General features: G+C 43.8%; 2 protein-coding genes across 3 annotated transcripts; both read right to left on the bottom strand.

Annotated features, from left to right (window-relative positions):
• Positions 1–34: 34 nt before the first annotated feature.
• On the bottom strand, positions 35–12,162 carry pi4kb (phosphatidylinositol 4-kinase, catalytic, beta). Of its 2 annotated transcripts, XM_088998648.1 has the most exons (13): positions 11,998–12,162; positions 9,518–10,101; positions 7,305–7,646; positions 5,866–5,907; positions 5,005–5,232; positions 3,798–4,025; positions 3,599–3,705; positions 3,410–3,514; positions 3,223–3,346; positions 2,139–2,404; positions 844–976; positions 629–749; positions 35–541 (listed from the first exon to the last, which is right to left on the bottom strand). In XM_088998648.1, exons 2-13 carry the CDS (start codon positions 10,064–10,066, stop codon positions 360–362), a joined length of 2,427 nt encoding a protein of 808 aa, XP_088854774.1. In that variant the 5' UTR covers positions 10,067–10,101; positions 11,998–12,162; the 3' UTR covers positions 35–359. The 2 variants fall into 2 exon arrangements, with proteins under 2 accessions (XP_088854774.1, XP_088854776.1); XM_088998650.1 differs by lacking the exon at positions 5,866–5,907 and having other exon boundaries at positions 37–541; positions 11,998–12,140.
• A 528-nt stretch (positions 12,163–12,690) lies between these two features.
• On the bottom strand, positions 12,691–20,245 carry selenbp1 (selenium binding protein 1). The gene is made up of 12 exons (XM_088999724.1): positions 20,147–20,245; positions 17,022–17,075; positions 16,831–16,943; positions 16,321–16,506; positions 15,405–15,525; positions 15,159–15,341; positions 14,430–14,611; positions 14,160–14,238; positions 13,961–14,082; positions 13,792–13,884; positions 13,427–13,545; positions 12,691–13,322 (listed from the first exon to the last, which is right to left on the bottom strand). The coding sequence occupies exons 1-12, from the start codon at positions 20,148–20,150 to the stop codon at positions 13,160–13,162; spliced, it is 1,419 nt and encodes a 472-aa protein (XP_088855850.1). The 5' UTR covers positions 20,151–20,245; the 3' UTR covers positions 12,691–13,159.
• Positions 20,246–20,319: the final 74 nt, after the last annotated feature.

Genomic DNA, 20,319 nt, shown 5'->3' with positions numbered 1-20,319 from the left:
CGAGCAGAAAGTTTAAAATTAAACCTTCGTCACACTTTTATTTGGGTGTGTCCAAAAAGCACATTTGCTTCAAAAAAAGACCATGAAATCATCAATTCCTTTCACATTTCCAAGCTAGTGCCTGTAAATAAAAATAAAATAAAAAAGTGGGCGGGGCCATGTTTGGAGTGGTGATGATTGACAGGTCACTGTGCTTGACGAGGGGTGGGCACAAAAAAAAAAAAAAAAACGTGGGGAATGTTACACAAACCTTTCTTCATGGCGCGCCAGTGACAAAAAAAAACAAAAGAAAACACCTGAGAACCCAATTGTCATTGTCTCCTTTGTCACGGTCCGGTGGTCTCCGAAAATGGCGGCGGTCACATGATGCCATTGGTGAAATACTGGAAGCCGTCATAGAGTTTAGTGGTGAGTGAACGCATGGAGCCCACCACCATCTGCTCCACTAGTAATTGCAGTTGCTCCTCAGTCAGGCTCATGTGGAATCGCTCCTTCAGACCTCGCATGGTGCTCGAACCGTGGAAGCAGGGTAGCTGTGAGCCTGTCGTGCATGCACACACATTTGACGTCAGCTCATGGATATTTTTTCGATGTGAGTTAGCGTGTTCTTAGGCGTGTGTTTGCCGACCTTGTTGCATGATCTCAACAATCTGCAGCACGCGCTCCATGTGCTTCCGGGCGGCGATCAGGCCCTGGAGCATCAACATCTTATAGTAGTTGAACATGTCGCCGTCGGGACCGCCCATCACCTGACATAAAAACAAGACAAAGACGCGGCTAGAGTGAGCGTGGAGGATGCGTGCGGGGGCGGGGGGGGGGGGGGTCGTCGGGATGACACGAGACCTCGACAAACTCGGCGGTGAGTTTGAATGCTGACGTCTCAAAGCCAAGGTTCTTGGGAGAGCTGGAAAGGATGAAGCCGAAGTCTATGTGGATGATGTGCCCACAGGCGTCGAGCAGGATGTTGCCATTGTGCCTGAAGGGGGTTTACAAAGTCCAGAAAGGATAAAATAGGCGTCAATCTTTTTTTTTTTTTTTAGCGCAACAGGACTGCAGTTGAGAAAGCAGGGATGCCTCTGGGAAATTTAAAAAGGGGGCCAGTTGGCTCCGTTGTGTCTGAAAAGAGGGCCAAATTCTAAAATAGAATTGATACGGAAGGGCTTCTTTAAAGGACAACCGACATCACTTCTTTGTTTTTTAACTGACATCAGAAAAACGTTTTATAGCATCTAAAATACCCAAAACCCGCAGTATGATATTTTTTGTCAAATGCGAAACACCAATAAAAATGACTTCAAGTGTCCAAAATCTGCAAAAAAAATGATCCTGGAAGTGGCCAGTTTCAGAAGGTCCCGCCCCCTTGTTCGCGATGTCACCCCAAGACGTCTTGCCTTGCTGGAGAATCAAAACAATGGCTTCAGATTCGGAGAATATGCTTTGTTGTTCCTCGTCCAGTTATGAATATGATTCAAATAGTTCTGAAGAAGAAAGCATACATGTTTGCAATCGATTAAATAATTTATTGTGGGTCATTTTGAGGCATCAGGGATGGGAAACTTCATGTCGCACCCAAAAAAGACAGAAAATGGCGACAAAGCCGTGGAAGGAATTAATCAGCCAGTTTCCACAGGCTGATTAATTCCTTACATGGAGCTTTGTCGCCCTGTTCTGCCTCTTTTTGGTCCGACACGAAGTTTTCAGACCAAAGTACAGCAAAATGCATTGACGTGATTGAATCATTGCAATAATGTGTCCTTTTTTCAGTCAGGGGCGTTCCTTCAGTGACGTAGGGTGAGGAATCGTCACCAACTCAAAAACAAGACTTCCGGAATATTCAGTGCGAGTTTTAAAACGTAAAATATAGCTATATGCGGTGGAATCTTTGTAAAATACGCTCAGTAGAAGTCATTTGAAGCGATTTTACAAATTATGGACACAACTTGTCCGGAGGCGTCGGTTGTCCTTTACACAAATTCCATACAAAATATCGCACTAAAGCAACTTACGAACAAATTCACCTTACGAACGACTGCTTGGAACGTATCTCGTTCGTAAGATGGGGAGCATCTGTATCGTACAATAAAAATGTATACTGCAAGGTGGATGATGTATAAAAGGTGAGGTGGCTTTGTACTGACCTGTCCTTGACTTGGAGCAAATAGCAAATGAGGCTGTAGCCAGCACAGCTCTGCACAAAGTTCCTCTGCGCCGACAGGAAAGCTTCGGTGGTGGGGGCGCCGTGTTCTTGCAGGAAGTAGTCCAGAAGAGACAGCTGGCTGTGCTTCTTCACCTGATGCAGCGACACGGCGTTCACCACCGGCTCGATCATGCCGCTGTCCGATGACAGGACCAGGATCTTGTAAGGTTTGATCCAAAGCGGCACACGTTCCGCTTCCCAGATGGACTGAGGAGAAAAAAGGGGGCGGAGTTAGGGGAGGGGCTACGGGATAGCGTAATAATAATAACAATAAACACTGTAAAACCCAACAAGTTGAAAGTACTCAAATTTTTTATGGCAACTGATTACGTCAAAATTTTTGAGTACAGTTTACTCAAAAGTTTTGAGTAACCTGTAACCTGTTTTGAGTAACCTGTACAGGTTACTCAAAACTTTTGAGTAAACTGTACTCAAAATTTTTGACGTAATCAGTTGCCATAAAAAATTTGAGTACTTTCAACTTGTTGGGTTTTACAGTGTAGCAATAATAATTATAATAATAAAACATTTCATTTCTAAGCGCCTTTTAAAACTCTCAACGACACTTTACAGTCACGTAATTTTTTTGTGCGGGTGAGCAGCGGCAGCCATTCGCGCCAGCGTTCACTCTACCCGGAAGTACAAGGTAGCCCATTCTCAATACCTTTTTATATTTTTTTGATTAATGTCATATGAGGAAATTAGAATCGGATTATTCTCATTTTAATGGTTTCCTCTGGGAAATTAATTTTTGGGATACACACTGTCTGGGAACCAATTAAGTTCGGAAGCCAAGGTATCACTATTAAATTATTCCAATAAAAACCACGATGTTAGATTAAAACAAAAATGTTCTCAAAATGATTCGTATGAATTATTGTTGCATTATAGTTAGATTAAAAAGAAAATCTAAAAAAAAGGTCACTTAACCCATTCACTGCCATTCCCGAATGTATTCGGCAATTGAAAAGCATGACGTGGAGCGCCATTCCTGAATTTGTTCGTTTTCGCCGACGGCGACTTACCTTCAACTGCCACAGCACTTGGAAAGCCAGCAGTTCCTGACGCAGATCGTCGCCACATTTGACGATGACGGACAGCAGGCGCCAGGTGGGCATGTGCCCGTAAGGCGAACCCTCGCGGATCCGCCTGTACAAAATGGCCGACGTAAGGGACCGTGCGGCGGGGACGCGAAAAAACAAGCACGCCTACCGAACTTTCTCCTCCCACGGCTCCTTGAGAGCCACGGCCGATGGATCCTCGGGGTCTCGTTTGAAAGTGGTGGGCGTCTGCGCCAGCTGTTCCGACAAACGGCGCCTGCGGAGGTGAGATGTTGACACAGGAACGCGTCGACGTACGCTGCATCAGGAACGTCCGAAGAGATGGAAGCGGAGGACCAACCTGATATCGCCAGCGGCGATGAAAACGGGTTCTTTGCTCTCCAGACTCCCGACGCTATCCACAGAGAACTGACTGATGTTGTCACAGCTAGCATGGACCTCCGGAAGCTGCCGGAATAGGTACACGTTCCTGTCACATAACCGCGATAAACCAGAAAAAAAAACTATGGAGAACCCGAGGGGGAACGGGGGGGGCGCACCTCCACCTGCAGCTCGCCGATGTCGTCCACCGACCAGGCCTCGTCGTCGTTGTCGTAGTTGGGGACGGTGGAGAAGCTTCCGGCGCGCTGCTCTGCGCTCATGCCGCAGTCTGGGAGGTGTTCCACCGAGCGTGTGCTCCTGATGCGGTTCTCGGGTATTCGATCTGGCACGTTGGACGTCTCAAAGTCATCCACCTCTAGAACCTCCACGTAAATGAGGTAAGGTGCCTGTGGATGTCATTTTCCCCCCCCACATTTATTTATCAGTCATGGTATTATAATAGATAGCTAAAGAGATAGCTAGCTAGCGGTTTAACACAGCTGAAGCTGGAACAAAGCACTAACATGGAAAAAAGAGAAATGCTGCCCTCTTGTGGAAAAGAAAAAAAAAACATTGCCAGAGGCTATGTCCAGTGCTTTATCAGCACTTAAGCATGAAAAAACAAAACCCGTACAAATTCGGGAATGGCGCTCAAGGTCATATTTTCAATTCCCGAATAAATTTGTGAATGGCAATGAATGAACTAAGAATGATCAGTCAGTTATTTCCTCGCTAACGGTACCCTCTACTGGAAGTATAGTAAATTGGGTAAAACGTCTTGCATTGCTGGAGAATCAAAACAATGGCTTCAGATTCGGAGAATATGCTTTCTTGTTACACATCCAGTTATGAATAGGATTCAAATAGTTCTGAAGAGGAAAGCATACGTTTGCAATCGATTAAAGAATTTATTCCGTGCCATTTTGAGGCAACACTGGGGGGGAAATGTATCACCAAAAAAGAGGCAAAAAATGGCGACCAAGCTCCGTGTGACGAATTAATCAGCCCGTTTCCATAGGCTGATAAATTCCTTACATGGAGCTTTGTCGCCCTCTTCTGCCTCTTTTTGGTGCAACACGACGTTTTCAGACCAAACAAGTACAGCAAAATGCATTGACGTGAAGGAAGGACTGCTACAATGTGTCCTTCAGAGGCGTTCCTTCAGTGACGTAGGGTGATGACTCGTGACCAACTCAAAAACAAGACTTCCGGAATATTCAGCGTGAGTCTTAAAACGTAAGATATAGCTATATTCGGTGGAATCTTTGTAAAATACGCTCAGGAGAAGTCATTTGAAGCCATTTTACAAATTATGGACACAACTTGTCCGGAGACGTCGGTTGTCCTTTAAATGACTTATTTGAGGCTCCACGGTGAAGCGCTCACCTTATCCTTGGAATTGAGCACGACGGCCTGCGTGTGCGGCACGCGCACAACGTGGTGCTCGAAGGCGGCGGTGGGTAGCCACACGCGAGCGGGAAGCTTGTGGTTGAGCAGCGACAATTCCGAGATGAGCCGTTGGGTCTTCTGCTCTTTGGTGGGCAACGTGGCCAGACGCCTGCCAATGCCCATCAGAGACTTGATGAAGTCGCGCTGCGGCGCCAGGCGCACGGGCTACGGAAGGAGCAGAGGTGCGGAAGAATGACAAGTTATGGGAGTGTTGGTTTTTTTTGTCGCAGCAAAAAATTGCAAATGGGTGACAAATGGCCACTTTTCAGATTGTCGCATTGTGACCAAACTAAAAAATGAAGAAAATAACTGAAAACACATTTTTTTATGACAAAATAAAAAAATGATTATGAATTGAACAGAAAACAAAGAAAATAAATGGAAAATAACCTTTTTGATGACAAAAACAAAAACAAAACTACTTATGGACAAAAACAAAGAAAATTACAGGAAAAAAAATTTGATGACAAAAAAGGAAAAAACACTGGTTATTAACAAAAACAAAGAAAATAAATGGAAAACATTTTTTTTAATGAGCCAATTGTGGCCTGATCGGAGCGTGGCTTGTTCCTTTCATTGACAAGGCCAAACAACTCCCTCATTAAAACCCTGTGATTGTCACACCCACAAGAAAACAACAACAACAACACACCCACATCCAGGAAGAGGAAGAAGGAAGAAAAAAAAAAAGGGAAGCGGCGGCAAAGAACCAGAAACGAAACGTCAGCTTGATCGCCGGCGGCGCCCTTTTCCCCCCCACAATGCAGGACGTACGGGAGCTCGAGTTGCAAAACTTACGGCAGGGCTAACAACGTCAACCGAATCCATGCTGGGAGTTTCCTGAAGGTTAGAGGTCAGAGGTCAACAACTAAGCCTCCTGCCTCACAATTTCCTGCTTTCTAATTGGTCACGCCGAGTCTTTCCTTCGACTTTCGGAGCAGAGGAGGGACGCAACTATTTGCTGGTCACGTACGCAGATGAAGATATTATAAGCGCCGGTGCGTATGTGGAACTGCCGCAACTTGGAATTGAAGCGGATTTACGTGGGACAGGAGATGTGAGACAATCTTTCTTCGTCAATGGATGCTACAGCTTTGTGTTTGCTTTAAACATTTAGCAAGTAGCAGACGTACACATGATCGTACACATTCACCATGACGTCCCTGATCCACTGGTTAAAAGGACCTTATGATCCTCACCTCTGTCGCAGCTTGGTATTGAAGCGGATTTACGTGGGACAGGAGATGTGAGAAAATCTTTTTTCGTCAATGAATGCAACAGCTTCGTGTTTGCTTTCAACATTTAGTTTATAGGAGACGTGCAGATTTTACAACGACGTCCCTGATGCACTGGTGAAAACGAGGTTTTGATCCTCTCCTCTGTCACGGCTTGGAATTGAAGCGGATTTACATGGGGCAGGACGTGAGGCAATCTCTTATTGTCAATGAATGCTACAGCTTCGTGTTTGCTTGCAACATTTAGCTTGTAGCAGACGTGCACATTTCACCCTGACGTCCCTGATTCATTGGTGAAAAGGACGCTTTGATCGTCTCCTTTTTCATGCAACAAATAGGGTGCAGAAATTGCTTAAGATTGACTGACTGTGTCTTTGTGTTGTCATATTGTTTGTTGTTGTTTTGACTTCAAGATGGCGCCGCGAGAGTGGCTGCCTTTACAGCAGCTCGTGTATTTGGTTTTTCTACTTCTTCTTTTCCTTCCATCACTTTGCTGCTGTAAAACTTACATTTTTCCAATTCGAGACTAATAAAGGTTTATCCAATCTAATCTATTCGAATTAATATTTCTGATATAGGGTTTGAATAGACAGCCAGATAGCTAATAGATAGCAAATAGATAACCAGCTACGTAGCCAGATAGATAGCCAGCCAGGTAGTAATCATAATCATAACAACCATCATAATAATCATCATCATAACCATAATAACATAATAACAATATACTAATAATATACAAATAATATACTGATAATAATAATCTATTATTTATATGGCTACCTAGATAGCTGTATATCTATTCGCTAGCTAGCTTTCTATCTATTTGAGTTACTTCCGGGTTGAGTGAACGCCGGCGCGTGTGGCTGCCGCTGCTCAAGTTTGACTAGCTGATAAAAGCTTATCAGTTCCCTGTGAGGACATTTTGTTAGCATGTGAAGAAAGTGGAGCAAGTTAGCTAGCTACAATTGCGATAATCACGATAACGCGACGTGGTCACCTCACCTCGTCGTAGCTGCTTTCCACTTTGGGGTTGCTCGCCGTCCTCTTGAGGTTGCTGCTCAGGCTGACGGCAACGGCGGCGTCTGATTTGGAGCGTTGGTGCGTGCGTTTGGAAGGCGACAGGCCGTGTTCGGCGGTGGGCGCGGTGGCGCAGAAGGCCGTGAGCGTGAGGGGGTCTCGGCGGGCACGGGCGGCGGCCGGCTTGAGCTGGTCGGACAGGATGAGTTTACGCAACTTGGCGCCTCGCGAGTGGCGTTGCGTGGAGATGTGCATGTCGGACGAGTACGCCGCCAGCAGCCAAACGCATTGCAGGCTGAAGGAGATGCTCTGTCTGCAGCGATGCACCTGAAGGACAGCCGCATGGGTTTGAATTGCATGCAAATGAATATCTATTGTATTTTACAGTAAAGTCTCGTTATATCGATATTCAAGGGAGTCCGAAAAAATATCGATATAACCAGGACTATCGATATATCCGACCCTGTTTGCATGTAATTTTCTCCGTGCGTGCATAGAAATAGTATCGATATAACCGGGACTATCGATATATCCGATATCGATATAACGAGACTTTACTGTATTTTGTACAGCCGCCCCCATTTCAAGCTCAGATAACTCCAGACTCATATAACTTTGGAATTAACACTTTTTTACTGATGAAAGAAGACAGGTTAGGGTTTTTTTTTACGCTGAATCGAATGCATATGTAGTCCTAAAACTCAATAATCTGTGGGTCCTGGAATTCACGTGACAATGACAAAAACCCTGGCACTAGGGTAAACAAACTTTTGGCACATGGTCTGGTAGTGAATGAGTTAATCGAAAGGGAAAAAAAACTATTTTATTTTTATGTATTTGTTATTGTTTTATTTTTTGTCCCAAAAATTGGAGCTGTTATTTTGGGTCATATTGACCAGCCATTGCGGTGCAAAAATGTTTTTCTTAGCGATCAAATCAAGGCTTGTTCATCATTTCTCTCACCTTTAAGTGTTGTCATATTATTTTTGTATATTGTAACCGAAACTATGATTTTTTTTAAAATCATAACATATTTACAGCATTTATCTTTTGCGCTATAAAAATCACTTGTGTGTTATTTTGTACAGCTGCCCCAATTTCATGCTCAGATAACTCCAGACCCATATAATTTAGGAATTAACATTTTTTTCTAACTTCTTTTTTTCTTCTAACTTTTTTCTTCTTTTTTTAACATTTTTTTCTGATGAAAGAAAATAATATCCGGTTTCTTACGATGCATTGAATGTTTATGTAATCCAAAAACTCAATATTCTGTGGGTCCTGGAATTTGAGTGAAAATTACAAAAACCCTGGCACTGGAGTGGACACATTTTTGCACATCGTCTGGCAGTGAATGAGTTAAAGGACAACCGACGTTTCTGGACAAGTTGTGTCCATAATTTGTAAAATGGCTTCAAATGACTTCTACTGAGCGTATTTTACAAAGAATCCACCGCATATAGCTATATTTTACGTTTTAAGACTCGCGCTGAATATTCCGGAAGTCTTATTTTTGGGTTGGTGACGAGTCCGTACGTTACGTCACTGAAGGAATGCCCCTGACCGAAAAAAAGGACACATTGTAGCAGTCCTTCATCACGTCAATGCATTTGGTTGTACTTGGCTGGTCTGAAAACTTCGTGTAGCACCAAAAAAGAGGCAGAAGAGGGTGACAAAGCTCCATGTAAGGAATTAATCAGCCTGTGGAAATGGAAATGGGCTGATTAATTCCTTACAGGAGCTTTGTCGCCATTTTCTGCCTCTTTTTGTGCGACATGTCCCGCCCCCAGATACCTCAAAATGGCATGGAATAAATTCTTTAATCAATTGCAAACATGTATGCTTTCCTCTTCAGAACTATTTGAATCATATTCATAATTGGACGAGTAACAAGAAAGCATATTCTCCGAATCTGAAGCCACTGTTTTGATTCTCAAGCAAGGCAAGACGTCTTGGCGTGACGTCACGAACTGGGGGCGGGACCTTCTGAAAGTGGCCACTTCCGGTTTCAAATTGAAGTACTTTGTAGACACTTTAAGTCATTTTTATTGGTGTTTTGCATTTGACTAAAAATATCATACTGCGTGTTTTGGGTATTTTAGATGCTATAAAACGTTTTTCTGATGTCAGTTAGGAAACAAAAAAGTGACGTCGGTTGTCCTTAAAAGTACAAATGTTGGAAGAGCGCGTGTACCCACCACGTAAGGTTTGATGGCATCGCCGACGTGCTCGTCCATGTGCACGTACATGTTGAGGAGCTGCGGCAGGAAGAAGTCGACGTCGTCGTGCGGGAAACTGAAAAGTCGGTTACCGATGTAAGCCTGCACGCCAGGCTCCTTGGAGTTGTGCAGGTAGGAGATGGCCATGGATACATCAAAGAGTTTGGATTCAAACAGGCGCAGGAGCCATGATTGTTTGGATGGATTGGGGCGTCGCCGCCGCCGACCCCCCTCCGCCCAATTTTCTTCATCCTGGTCTCGGTCTTGGTCGGCTCCGGGCGGCCCGTCGCCTTCGCGGGCTGGGTCGGTATGTCTTATTTTAAGCTTGTGCAGGACTTCCCGACACGCCCTCTCAGCCGCCGCCGCGTCGATTAGAGGGCCCACGCCATCGCCCGACGTTACTTCGCCCGCCCCCTCGCTGATAACGCCCAGTGGAGGAGTGCCGGCGGGGGCGGGGCCCGGGCGGAGCGACGAGGGGCTGTCGTGTTCCGAAGTGGCAGGGGAAAGCTCCTCCTTCTTTTCCTCCATTGAGAGCGACGGCAGGGAGGCTCCGCCTACCTCCACTACAGTATGCACACACATGAGCAGGGTTGGTTACAATGTCGAAACGTATAAAAATCTATCTATTAGCTAGCTAGCTAACTTTCTATCTATTTGAGTTATTACGGGATGAGTGAACGCTGGAGCATGTGGCTGCCACTGTTCACCCAGAGAAAAACGTGTCCTATGACTGTAAAGTGACATTGAGAGTTTTGAATGTCTTATTATTATTATGAAAATTATAAAATTAAATGTATTATTATTATTATTATTAAAATGTCTTATTATTAAATAAAATGTCTTATTATTATTATTATTAAATAAAATGCCTTATTATTATTATTATTTAAAAAATGCCTTATTATTCAATAAAATGCCTCATTATTATTATTATTATTATCATTAAATAAAATGTCTTATAATTACCTAAAATGTCTTATTATTATTAAATAAAATGTCTTATTATTATAATTGGATTGGATTGGATATGCCTTTATTAGTCTCACAGTGGAGAAATTATTATGATGATGATGATTATTCCTCAGCTCAATTTGGTCAATCCTTCAAAGTTGTCCGACAGGTTGGAGAGTTGATTTTTTATGGGGGGGATAAAATTCCAAATGACGCCATGAGAATTGTAATACATCATAAACAGTTGTGAGTGGCCAAAACCCCAAAATAAGATGAAAAGGCACAAAAATATATTTTATTGACTACTACATTTAAATCACAAACCATTTGGGGTTTGTTATTTTTTCTACATTTCCTTCCCATGGGTTTTTGATAGTTCATTTTTGACAATTTTCATCCAAAAAATAAGCTGAAAAGGCATAAAAACAAACATTTTCTTGACTACTATAGTAGAAGTAATTTGAACTGATATAAATTATGGACACAACTTGTCTGGAGGAGTCGGTTGTCCTTTAAATCAAAAGGTAATTGGGGAAATTGATGTGTGTCGGGTGTTGATATGTTGCTTATTTATGTCTTACTGCACATCCCATGCAAAAGCAGCCGAGAAGCATCAGAATCTATTGTCTTGCAGTGGCTCAGTCCATTTGGTAAAGGGACAGTGGAATTATGACACAAACTTTAAACGGGTTGCTGCTTAGGCAACGGTAACCATGAGTCCATGTAACTGGGTCGGTCATATTGGTTCCAAACACAAATTGAACCGTCCACAGCTGAGACCCAGACAATCGATTCTCCATCACATTGGCCTATTTTATTGTGGAATAAAACCATTAATTGACATTTCTAGCATTCATTTGCAAATTAATAAATAAAATCAAGCTCAGTGAAAACTGCTGCTCAATGAAAAAGTTATTTCGAGCTTTGGACGTCGCTAATTCTCGTGATGCGAACGCGGTTATTATTTCATCACTAGATTGTGAGCGGACATTTTAGCAAACTCTCGGCTCAACTCGATTGACCAAAGATTTAGCCATATTTTTCCAATACCTCGAAAACGGGCCATTTAAACAGAGGACATTTTGGGACTTTTCTCGGCCCTCGAGACAAAAAAAATGGACTAGTCGCCTGTCGATCATCATGACGGCTCCGTGGACTGGACGCGTGACCGAACTGAACATAAATATGACATTCAAATCAGCTGATTGTGCTCTCAGAACTCCACATCAACACGCCTTTGTGGGCTAGCAGATGACATGAACACACGTTGAGCATCGAGTATTCATCGGATTAGCACAAGTGGTGGCTAGTTGCTAGCAATCGGCTAGCCTGAGTGTCTGCGCCTGCGGGCGACTGTAAGGGCTGCTCCGGGGAGGCTATTTAGCCTCTCCGGCGTTAGCCAACTGTTGCTATGTATGTCGAATAAACGCTCGAGCTAGCTAGGAAATTAAAAGCTAAGCGAACGTTGATTGAGAGGTGTGACGTGTTTGCGGACAGCTTGCTCGTACCTTGTTGAAATCTGGCGGCGGTCAATAGTGTCGTCAAGTCAACTTTGTCGCTCCATTGATGTTGCCGACTGGTCACAGACGCAGAGGATAATAGCCATTCTCCGCTAGAGGGAGACACGCTTTTTTATGTGCCTCGCCACTCCTTCTTTTACACGCCTATTTCGCCGCCATGTTGGTCCGGTCAAAGTTCTAGCAACGTGTTTGTGTCAGAATAAAAATGAAAAAATAAAATGTTCTTTACCGTATCAAACTGTGCTTCTCAAACCGAAAAAAAACATTGCCTCTCTAAGTAGCAACATGATGAAAAACTTCATAATACAAGGACATTGTAAGGCTAAGTGTGTAAGCATTCATTCAACCCGGAATAACTCGAAGAGAAAATTAGCTGGCTAGCTAATCGATAATTAATAGCTAGCTAGCAAATAGCATATATATATAGCTAGCTTGATAGCCAGATAGCTAAATGATCATATTGTACAATAGTATTGGGCATCGGGTTTGTTTTGACGAAACACGGATTCTTCGAGCACCTCTATAATAACGACTGCCCCAAACATGTGGCTGCCGCTGCTCACCCACAGAAAAATGGATCCTGTGACTGTAAAGTGACCTTGAGAGTTTTGAAAGGTGTTTATAAATGAAATGGATTATTATTATCATTATTATTATTATTATTAAAACAAGAAAAGTATAGAAACAACAGAAAATTCAATTCAATTGAATAAAATGTTTCACAATTTTTGACTTGTCGGACGATGGTCCACAACATGCGTGCCACGCCACTTTGGACAGACGAAATAATGTAACATTTATAGTACTTTCAGTTTATTCAATGAAAATACAGTAAAGTCTCGTTATATCGATATCGGTTATATCGATAGTACTGCTTATTACGATACTATTTCTATGAACGCAAGGAGAAAATTTACATGCCGCAGGATCGGATATATCGATATTTTTTCCGACTCCCGAGAATATCGATATATCGAGACTTTACTGTATCATTTGTTGAAAGTGACCGGAATATCGCCATTATATCCGTCAATGACACTGATTTGTTCGTAGGATTTAAACAAAACCTGATGATCTTGAAGTGAAAAGTCCAGATCAAGTCTAATTCACAGGCACCCGAAGAAGACGCGTGGAATATTTGGGCGTGGGGTCACAGCCAGATGTCGGAAGTGCAGTCTCCCCCGGGGTATCTCAGCTCGTGAGCCAGTGCCGGACCGCCAGGCTCCTTACCAAAGTCCACAAGGAACTTCTCGTTGGGGGTGAGACCCCCCTTCAAGGTGTCCACGTCGATCTGCATCATTACTGATCCCTCCCTCCAAAAGACATTAGCAATGTTAGCCTCGTCATGGCCCAAAGTCATAAAAACTGATTAAAAAAAAACACATTGTATGTGAAAAAGGATGAGAAATACACTAACCGGACCATTTCAGGGTAGAACTGTTTGTCCCAGCCGCTGTAGAGTGATGTAGTTACATATAGCCTTTGACCATCCAAACTTAACTGTAACATCTGAGGGCTACCGTAGACTCGCTTCCCCTAGACACACATTAGACTACAGATTACTAGCGACCATTGCTGACCAACTACCAGGTAGATTGAGAGATCAACTGATAGGTCGACGGAGTGTATAAGTACTAAGATAGACAACAGATAACTTGACAGAGAAATTGTTGGATACAGTAGGCAGATAGACAAAGATGGATGACCGCTAGCTAGATAAATAGTTAGCCAGGAGGGTTGAGGGCAGATAGGCAAAATGAAAAATAGTTCTGTCTGAGAGACCTGAATAAAACGGGGATGGGGCTGTGGTTGGTTTTCCGGGTCCTCGAGAACTCTGACTGGTCCATCATTGGTGATGCTGCCTCCCAAAAACACCTGCCGCCAAACAGACGGAAAGTAAGAGTCTCACAAAGGGCTTCGCCTGCTGATATCCTGTCACGTGATCGGCTACCTGTCCAACCAGTCGAGGGTTCCTGGTGTCGCTAATGTCATACTGTCTGATGTCACCATGGAGCCAGTTGCTGAAGTAAAGGAAGCGGTCATCCAAGGAGATCAAGATGTCAGTGATCAGGGCTACATACATATGGACAGGTGTTGGACAGTGGGGACAAACGGACAAACCAACAGCTTTGGTGGGTGTTGATGCAAACCTGGCATTTCAGGCAGCATCCATCCTTCAACTTTCTTACTGGGAACACTGATGACCTTTTCTGCAGCCCACTTCCCTGTCTGAAGGACAACATGGAACGTGGAACATATAACATGGCGAAAAAGGACATACATTAAAGTAACTGTGGAGGAGGCTGGCAGCGTCAAAACCAGATAGGGGCCAACTGGTCCAGGTCTTGTCACGTTGAACGTATATGTGGGGCCTTATAGGTCTAGTGGTTAGCGGATTGCGCGATGGATTGCTTGCTCACTGTTGCTCTATAGAACCGGAACACGCTCCCCTTCAGAGCGCAGCCCACAAAACCTTCAGTGGCGTTTGGGTCATGGAGAAAGCGGATTTCAAGAGGAATAGCTCCCTCTTCTCCCAGATCCAACGTCTGCACCCTCTTGTGGGTGGTCCAATCCCACACGTGGAGAGAAGTCCCATAATGGCCTGGAATGACAAGGAACTCACATTGGCCCTTATGGGCAAGCTTCAGATGCTTACTAGGTGCCTACTATAACTTCAAACTGCCAGGTCCAGATTTCAGATTTCTAGTACATTGGTTCTTAAACTGGGTTCGATCAAACCCTAAGGGTTCGGTGAGTCGGTCTTCAGGGTTCGGCGGATCCTCCTCCGCAGAGGTCCACCCCTCAATCTAGTCTGCAGTTAGTGAGCACGGTCATTGAAAGAAGGGTTCGATGAATGAACAGATGAAACTACTGGGGTTCCGTTCCTCTCACAAGATTAAGAACCACTGTTCTAGTATCTGAACCTCAATCTGTCAAGCACTGATTTTGGACTTCTGGAAATCTGTAATATCCTGATTTGGGAGAAATATCAAATCCTACCCAAGCTATGAGGACCTGGTAGTATACTTGTGTTAACGGAGAGCAGTCTACTAAAAAGAACAACAGAATACTCTTTAAAGGTCTTGAGAGTGGGGCATTTTTGTCAATGAAAGACATTAGGGCAAGGTTCTCCTTGTCTTTGTTCTTACCTTCTGCGACATGAGCGGGATTGAACCCATTCACAAGGGCTTTGGGGGCCCCCCACTCGCTGCTGATCATCACGTTGTGGCGAGGCTGGTACCAAAAGTCATAGCCGAAGGGAGCCGCTTCACCAGGCTGCTCCCAGTTGCCGATAATGTCAAATGTCTCACCATCCAGTAGCACAAAGCCTCCTGACAGGCCAACAGAGAAGGTGAGACCCAAAATCTGTAGCAGCCTAGTGGTGCCGCTCTAACCTTTGCCGCCTCCGGATGGATCACCCATACAACTGATCATGATCTGACCGCTGCCAAGGCAGTGAGTCGTGTGGGGGTTGGCCAGTCCACATTTCCAGTACAGGTCCACCGGCTCCACTGTCTGGGAACAAAACAAGGGCTGCGGTGCTCCGATAACTTTCTAAGAACCGCCTTACTCAGTGGCCAAGAGACCAGGACACGCGGATAGAAAACATTTTAATAAAACTATTTCAAATGGCCATTGTACTTTTTATGACCTTGTTTATGTGACTGACTAACAAAGTCCATCAGGTCCCCACAAGAGGACTGCAAAATCATTCTCAGAGAAGTAAAAGAGTCAAAGAAGCGATTTTTATAAAACAGCTCAATCCTTCACTAAACCGATATGTTGGTTTGAGGTTCAATTTGGATCGTTCGTACAACAGCTTACTTAGGCAACATAGGATTAGTAATGCTGATGAGGTGATACCGGAGCAAGTGGGGCAATGAGGTCAGTCATAAGTCAGGACAATAGGAACAATCAGTGGAGCCGCAGGGAGTAGTCCTCTGCTCCCCCCAACCCGAGAGCAGGGACCTATCATAGCAGTGTCCAGCACCGCCATGTCTAGACAGTAGGGATATATATATAGGGCCGATACTACCAATAAGACTTTAGTTTGCTGAAGAAGCATCTTGGATAAGAAGCGAAACGTCCGACACCTTCAAAAAAGTACAGATGACGGCTGAAGAAACCATTTTATCGATTCTCAGAGAAGAGCTAGTAGACCAAATCTTTGACTAGTAGACCAAAATCTAATCACTAAAGGAGACTGGCAAACGCCTAACATATCGATTAGCACAGAGCTTGGCTGTCAAGAGCAACTTTATTCGAAACAGGCACGGCAAGTAAAAATCAGTCGCTGTTTGTATGGCAGACCTTGTGGAGTCTGGGTTTCCTGGGATCGGTGCCCACATCGACCACGTAGATCCGAGAGGAGATGAGGGCGGGCAGGATAAGGCGATTACGCTTCTTGGACGCGTCGCCGAAGCAGCTGCTGCAGGCATTCCAGCCACTGTGGTGGAGCTCGTCGTTGACGTTTGGCATTGGAAGGCGGTGGACGACCTACAAAACATTGCAGTAGGCTTGGAACGTTTGGGGGATGTTTGTTTAGACTTGATAACTTTCTGTGCATGTGGACTGATAACTTAATGATGTTCTACTAACTGTTGAAATGACCTGCTTTCTCATTGCAAAATTGGATATGAACATCTCCTTTGGACAAAACAACAGACATTGACAGTATGCTAGACTGTGTCACCTTTGTATTAAATGAACCTCAATTCAAATGCTCCAACTCTTTCATGCCCTACAGAGAAGTTTAAAACCCGATAGAAAACAAAACAAAACAGAGGAACGTCAGAATGACATTTACGGCAGCAACTTCACCTGGCAGTAGGATGAAGATTCTGGGTCCACGTCCACGGTGGCCAGGTAATCGGCCTGGCGGATGGATGTGTTTCGGTAGATGCACGGAAGATATACGATCTTCTCGCGATCACCTTGAAACACATGCATGTCATGACACACACACACACACACACACACATGCTGACTGACGTCCCCACATGGACACTCACCCTTCATAGCGTCGAGTGGGCTTCGGTACCCCGGTCCACATCCTGAACAACCAGCTGCGCACAAAAAAGGGCAAAAGGTCACTAAACGGGAAGTAGCAGCTGTGGCCCAGTGTGACCTCTGACCCTATTCTCACTGGATAGGGGCATGCCAGCGGTTGACTGTTGGAATGGATTTGAAAACTCCAGAAAAATGAGGCGCCATCCAGTAAATGAAAGGGAGGCGCATAGGGGCTCCGTTCCCCTTTCTGAGAGTAAACGTATACATCCATTGTTTTGCACTGCTAGCATGCTATGTGCTAATTGTTATAAGTCCTTTGTTACGGCTGTAGCCATTATGAAAGCACTCTAAACCTGGTAAAGGAATATTTGGGATTGAAAATGGACAAACTAGTACTGTTATCCAAGCTGAAAGGGGAAATGTTGGACTTTTGAAGAGATGTAGGCTGACGAGACACAAATCACGTGTTCACGGCGCTTTTTTTTTTTTACGACACAGTGATACCTTGGCTTACGAACTTAATTGGTTCGTAGTGTGAAAGGTGAAGTGTGTATCCCAAAAATTACTTTCCCATAGGAAACCATTAAAATAAGAATAATCCATTCCCAGGTCCCCTTAAAACAGAATTTTCTGCTTCATAATCTTCTAAGCCTTAAAATTACACAAAATATACATTATTCTATGTATAATAAATGTGCTATGGTATTATAATTAAATAAATAAACTGTACTATATAATAAAGTCATTTTATTTACCTTTGTGATGGTCGATGGCTTGTTGGAATGGAGTGGGCGGTTTCATCAGCATTAAACACTTGATGAGGAACGTAACCTTCTTCTTTCACCATCTTGAGGAATGATCCCTTGTAGGTGCTTTCTTTGTGATAATTGTATCTAGTTCCTCATCAATAGTGTTCTGTTTTGCTGGGTTGATAGCTTTTTGCATCAAGTGTACAGATGGCTGGTGCGGGTTGTTTGTGGAGCCTGATTGATTGGATATTTTAACCTTGCAGTCTACACTCTACATTTGAACTATCAAAGTTGAAACTCTCACTGTCGTCTGCCTGTCTCTTTAATGTTTAAACCACCCCCCTTCACTCCTGCGTTCTTGACCAATAACGTGGCTTTAACCGAAGACTGGGGGCGGGGAATAGAGGACAAAAACTGTCGGCTGCCATTTTGTTGTTAGAAGAACGGGCCAGTTCGCGAACGACACATCACTCATTCAGGCAGCTCCGTGTACGAAAAAAGTTCGTATGCCAAGGTAAAGTTTTCATAAATGTAACGTTTGTAAACCTAAAAGTTCGCAAGCCAAGGGGTTTGTTTACGGAGGCATCACTGTATTTTGTTAAATTTGGCTTCTCTTGCAAACCGTTCAGTGCCACAAAAAACTAGATCAATCCCGTTACCCTCCAATTCAACAAGTGTTATGTAAGTTAGGGCTAAATATTAACCAAAGTTAAGCACTTGGCATCGCAAGAGGCACTTGGACTAAAGACAACAACGTAAGCGCCCACCTGGGCATGAACAAATGAAGACAGCAGTTCTTTTTCTCCCGACTCAGCTTCTTTATCTATCTGCGCGTATACGGCTTCAAGTTTGGAACCATTCAAGACTGTGGAGTCACACATTCCCTACGTCCAACTTCACACACCGAGTCCTTTAAATTGTGCATTTTCAGCCAAATGAAATTCACTTCAGGCTCTACAAGACCACGTGAGGCATCCCAGCTCACATTAACTTGTCCGACTTAGCCGCAGTTTATGAATCCCATATGAGGAGGAGCCTTTGAAGTTGTCCAAGGAGCCAGCTTGTAAAATTCCTTCCAGGATTTGAAAACCATGTGAGGTTGAGTCGCAACAGAGACCTTTACACGGCCGAACAATGCAAACGACGCAGCCTGTGAATTTAGGCATCGCCGTTATCATGTGGTCCCCATGGAGTGTGGGGATTTTGGCCATTCATATTTCGTTACTTGGTAAAGTTACTTCTTCTCCACAAACTTCAATTCATCCAGAATTCTTCAGCCCGGATCATCACCAGAACCTCATCCTTTCACCACACCACCCTCGTCCTCCAAGAGCTCCACTGGCTCCCGGTCAAATATAGAATAAACTTTAAAATTCTTCTTTATACATTCAAAGCTATGCATAACCTCCCCCCCCATACCTATCTGACCTTCTTCAAATTTCTATTCCCTCGTTCCCTCAGATCCTCTTCCTCCCTCCACCTCTGAGTGCCCCCCGTGCCCGTCTCAGCACGACGGGGGACAGAGCTTTCAGCTGCTCTGCCCTCAAACTATGAAACTCACTTCCAGCTATTTAAAATTGCATTTTCTGTGTACCTCTATCTCTTGTTTCTATTTATAATTGTATTTTATTTATTGTATTCTATTTTGTGATTGTATTTTATTTATTATAGTACCTATGGTTTTCTGTGACTGTAAAGTGTCCTTGAGGGCTTTGAAAGGCACTTAAAATAAAATGTATTATTATTAGTAGTAGTAGTAGTAGTAGTAGTAGTAGTAGTATTATAGAGAATAGACAAAATAGAAGTTATCATATTTAAAAGTTTCAAGGTTAGTTAGCCGCCGAACACAAGGCCCACAATGGAAGCACAGAAAATCTGGGGTCAATCTGAGGTGAACAGACAGAGCCTGTTAACCTGTCATTTTCATGTCCGAATATCTCTGACACATCATTAAAGTAAAAAGGGAAAAAAAAAATATTTTCAATCAGAATTTTGTCCTCACAGTGCTAACACTCTCCAAAAATGTTAGCATCTAATCATCAACACTGGACAAAACCAAGAATGAGCAATGCAAATTAGCATTTTGTTGGGTGCTCTGGAATCACATAGTTTAACAGCTTGTTAGCGTGTGTTCAAAGGTCATCTATGAACAACAAAAATCGGGCACTAGGCTTGTTGAAAGAAAAAAAACAGGATGCGACAATATGACCCCAATTAAAGTTTACACACGATGTATCGGGATTGTGACACTTATGCAAACCCCCCTGCCTGTCCCCATTTGTACACAGAAAAGACAGAAAAGTGCACAAAATCACAGAACTTCCTATTTAGTGTGACAAGCTGTCTTGTGGTGTTGCATTTGCAGAAGGTCCACTCACCCATGTCGTTGTTTTCTGATGTTCAACGCACAACCGCACACGCATACAGAAGCTGGGTGCCTCACACATATTGATTCGAGGCCATGCTCCACCAATGAGAGAGCAGGGGGTGGGCCTACAGCACTCTTTGTTATTTAGGAGGCAGGCGGAGCTCCGAGCGAGAAGACAAACTC

Source organism: Hippocampus bargibanti, linkage group LG06 (assembly GCF_051943395.1).
Source record: "Hippocampus bargibanti isolate YZ-2025 linkage group LG06, ASM5194339v1, whole genome shotgun sequence".
Lineage (NCBI taxonomy): Eukaryota > Metazoa > Chordata > Actinopteri > Syngnathiformes > Syngnathidae > Hippocampus > Hippocampus bargibanti.
Note: the sequence above shows the minus strand (reverse complement) of the source record. Positions and strands in the feature narration are given on the sequence as shown.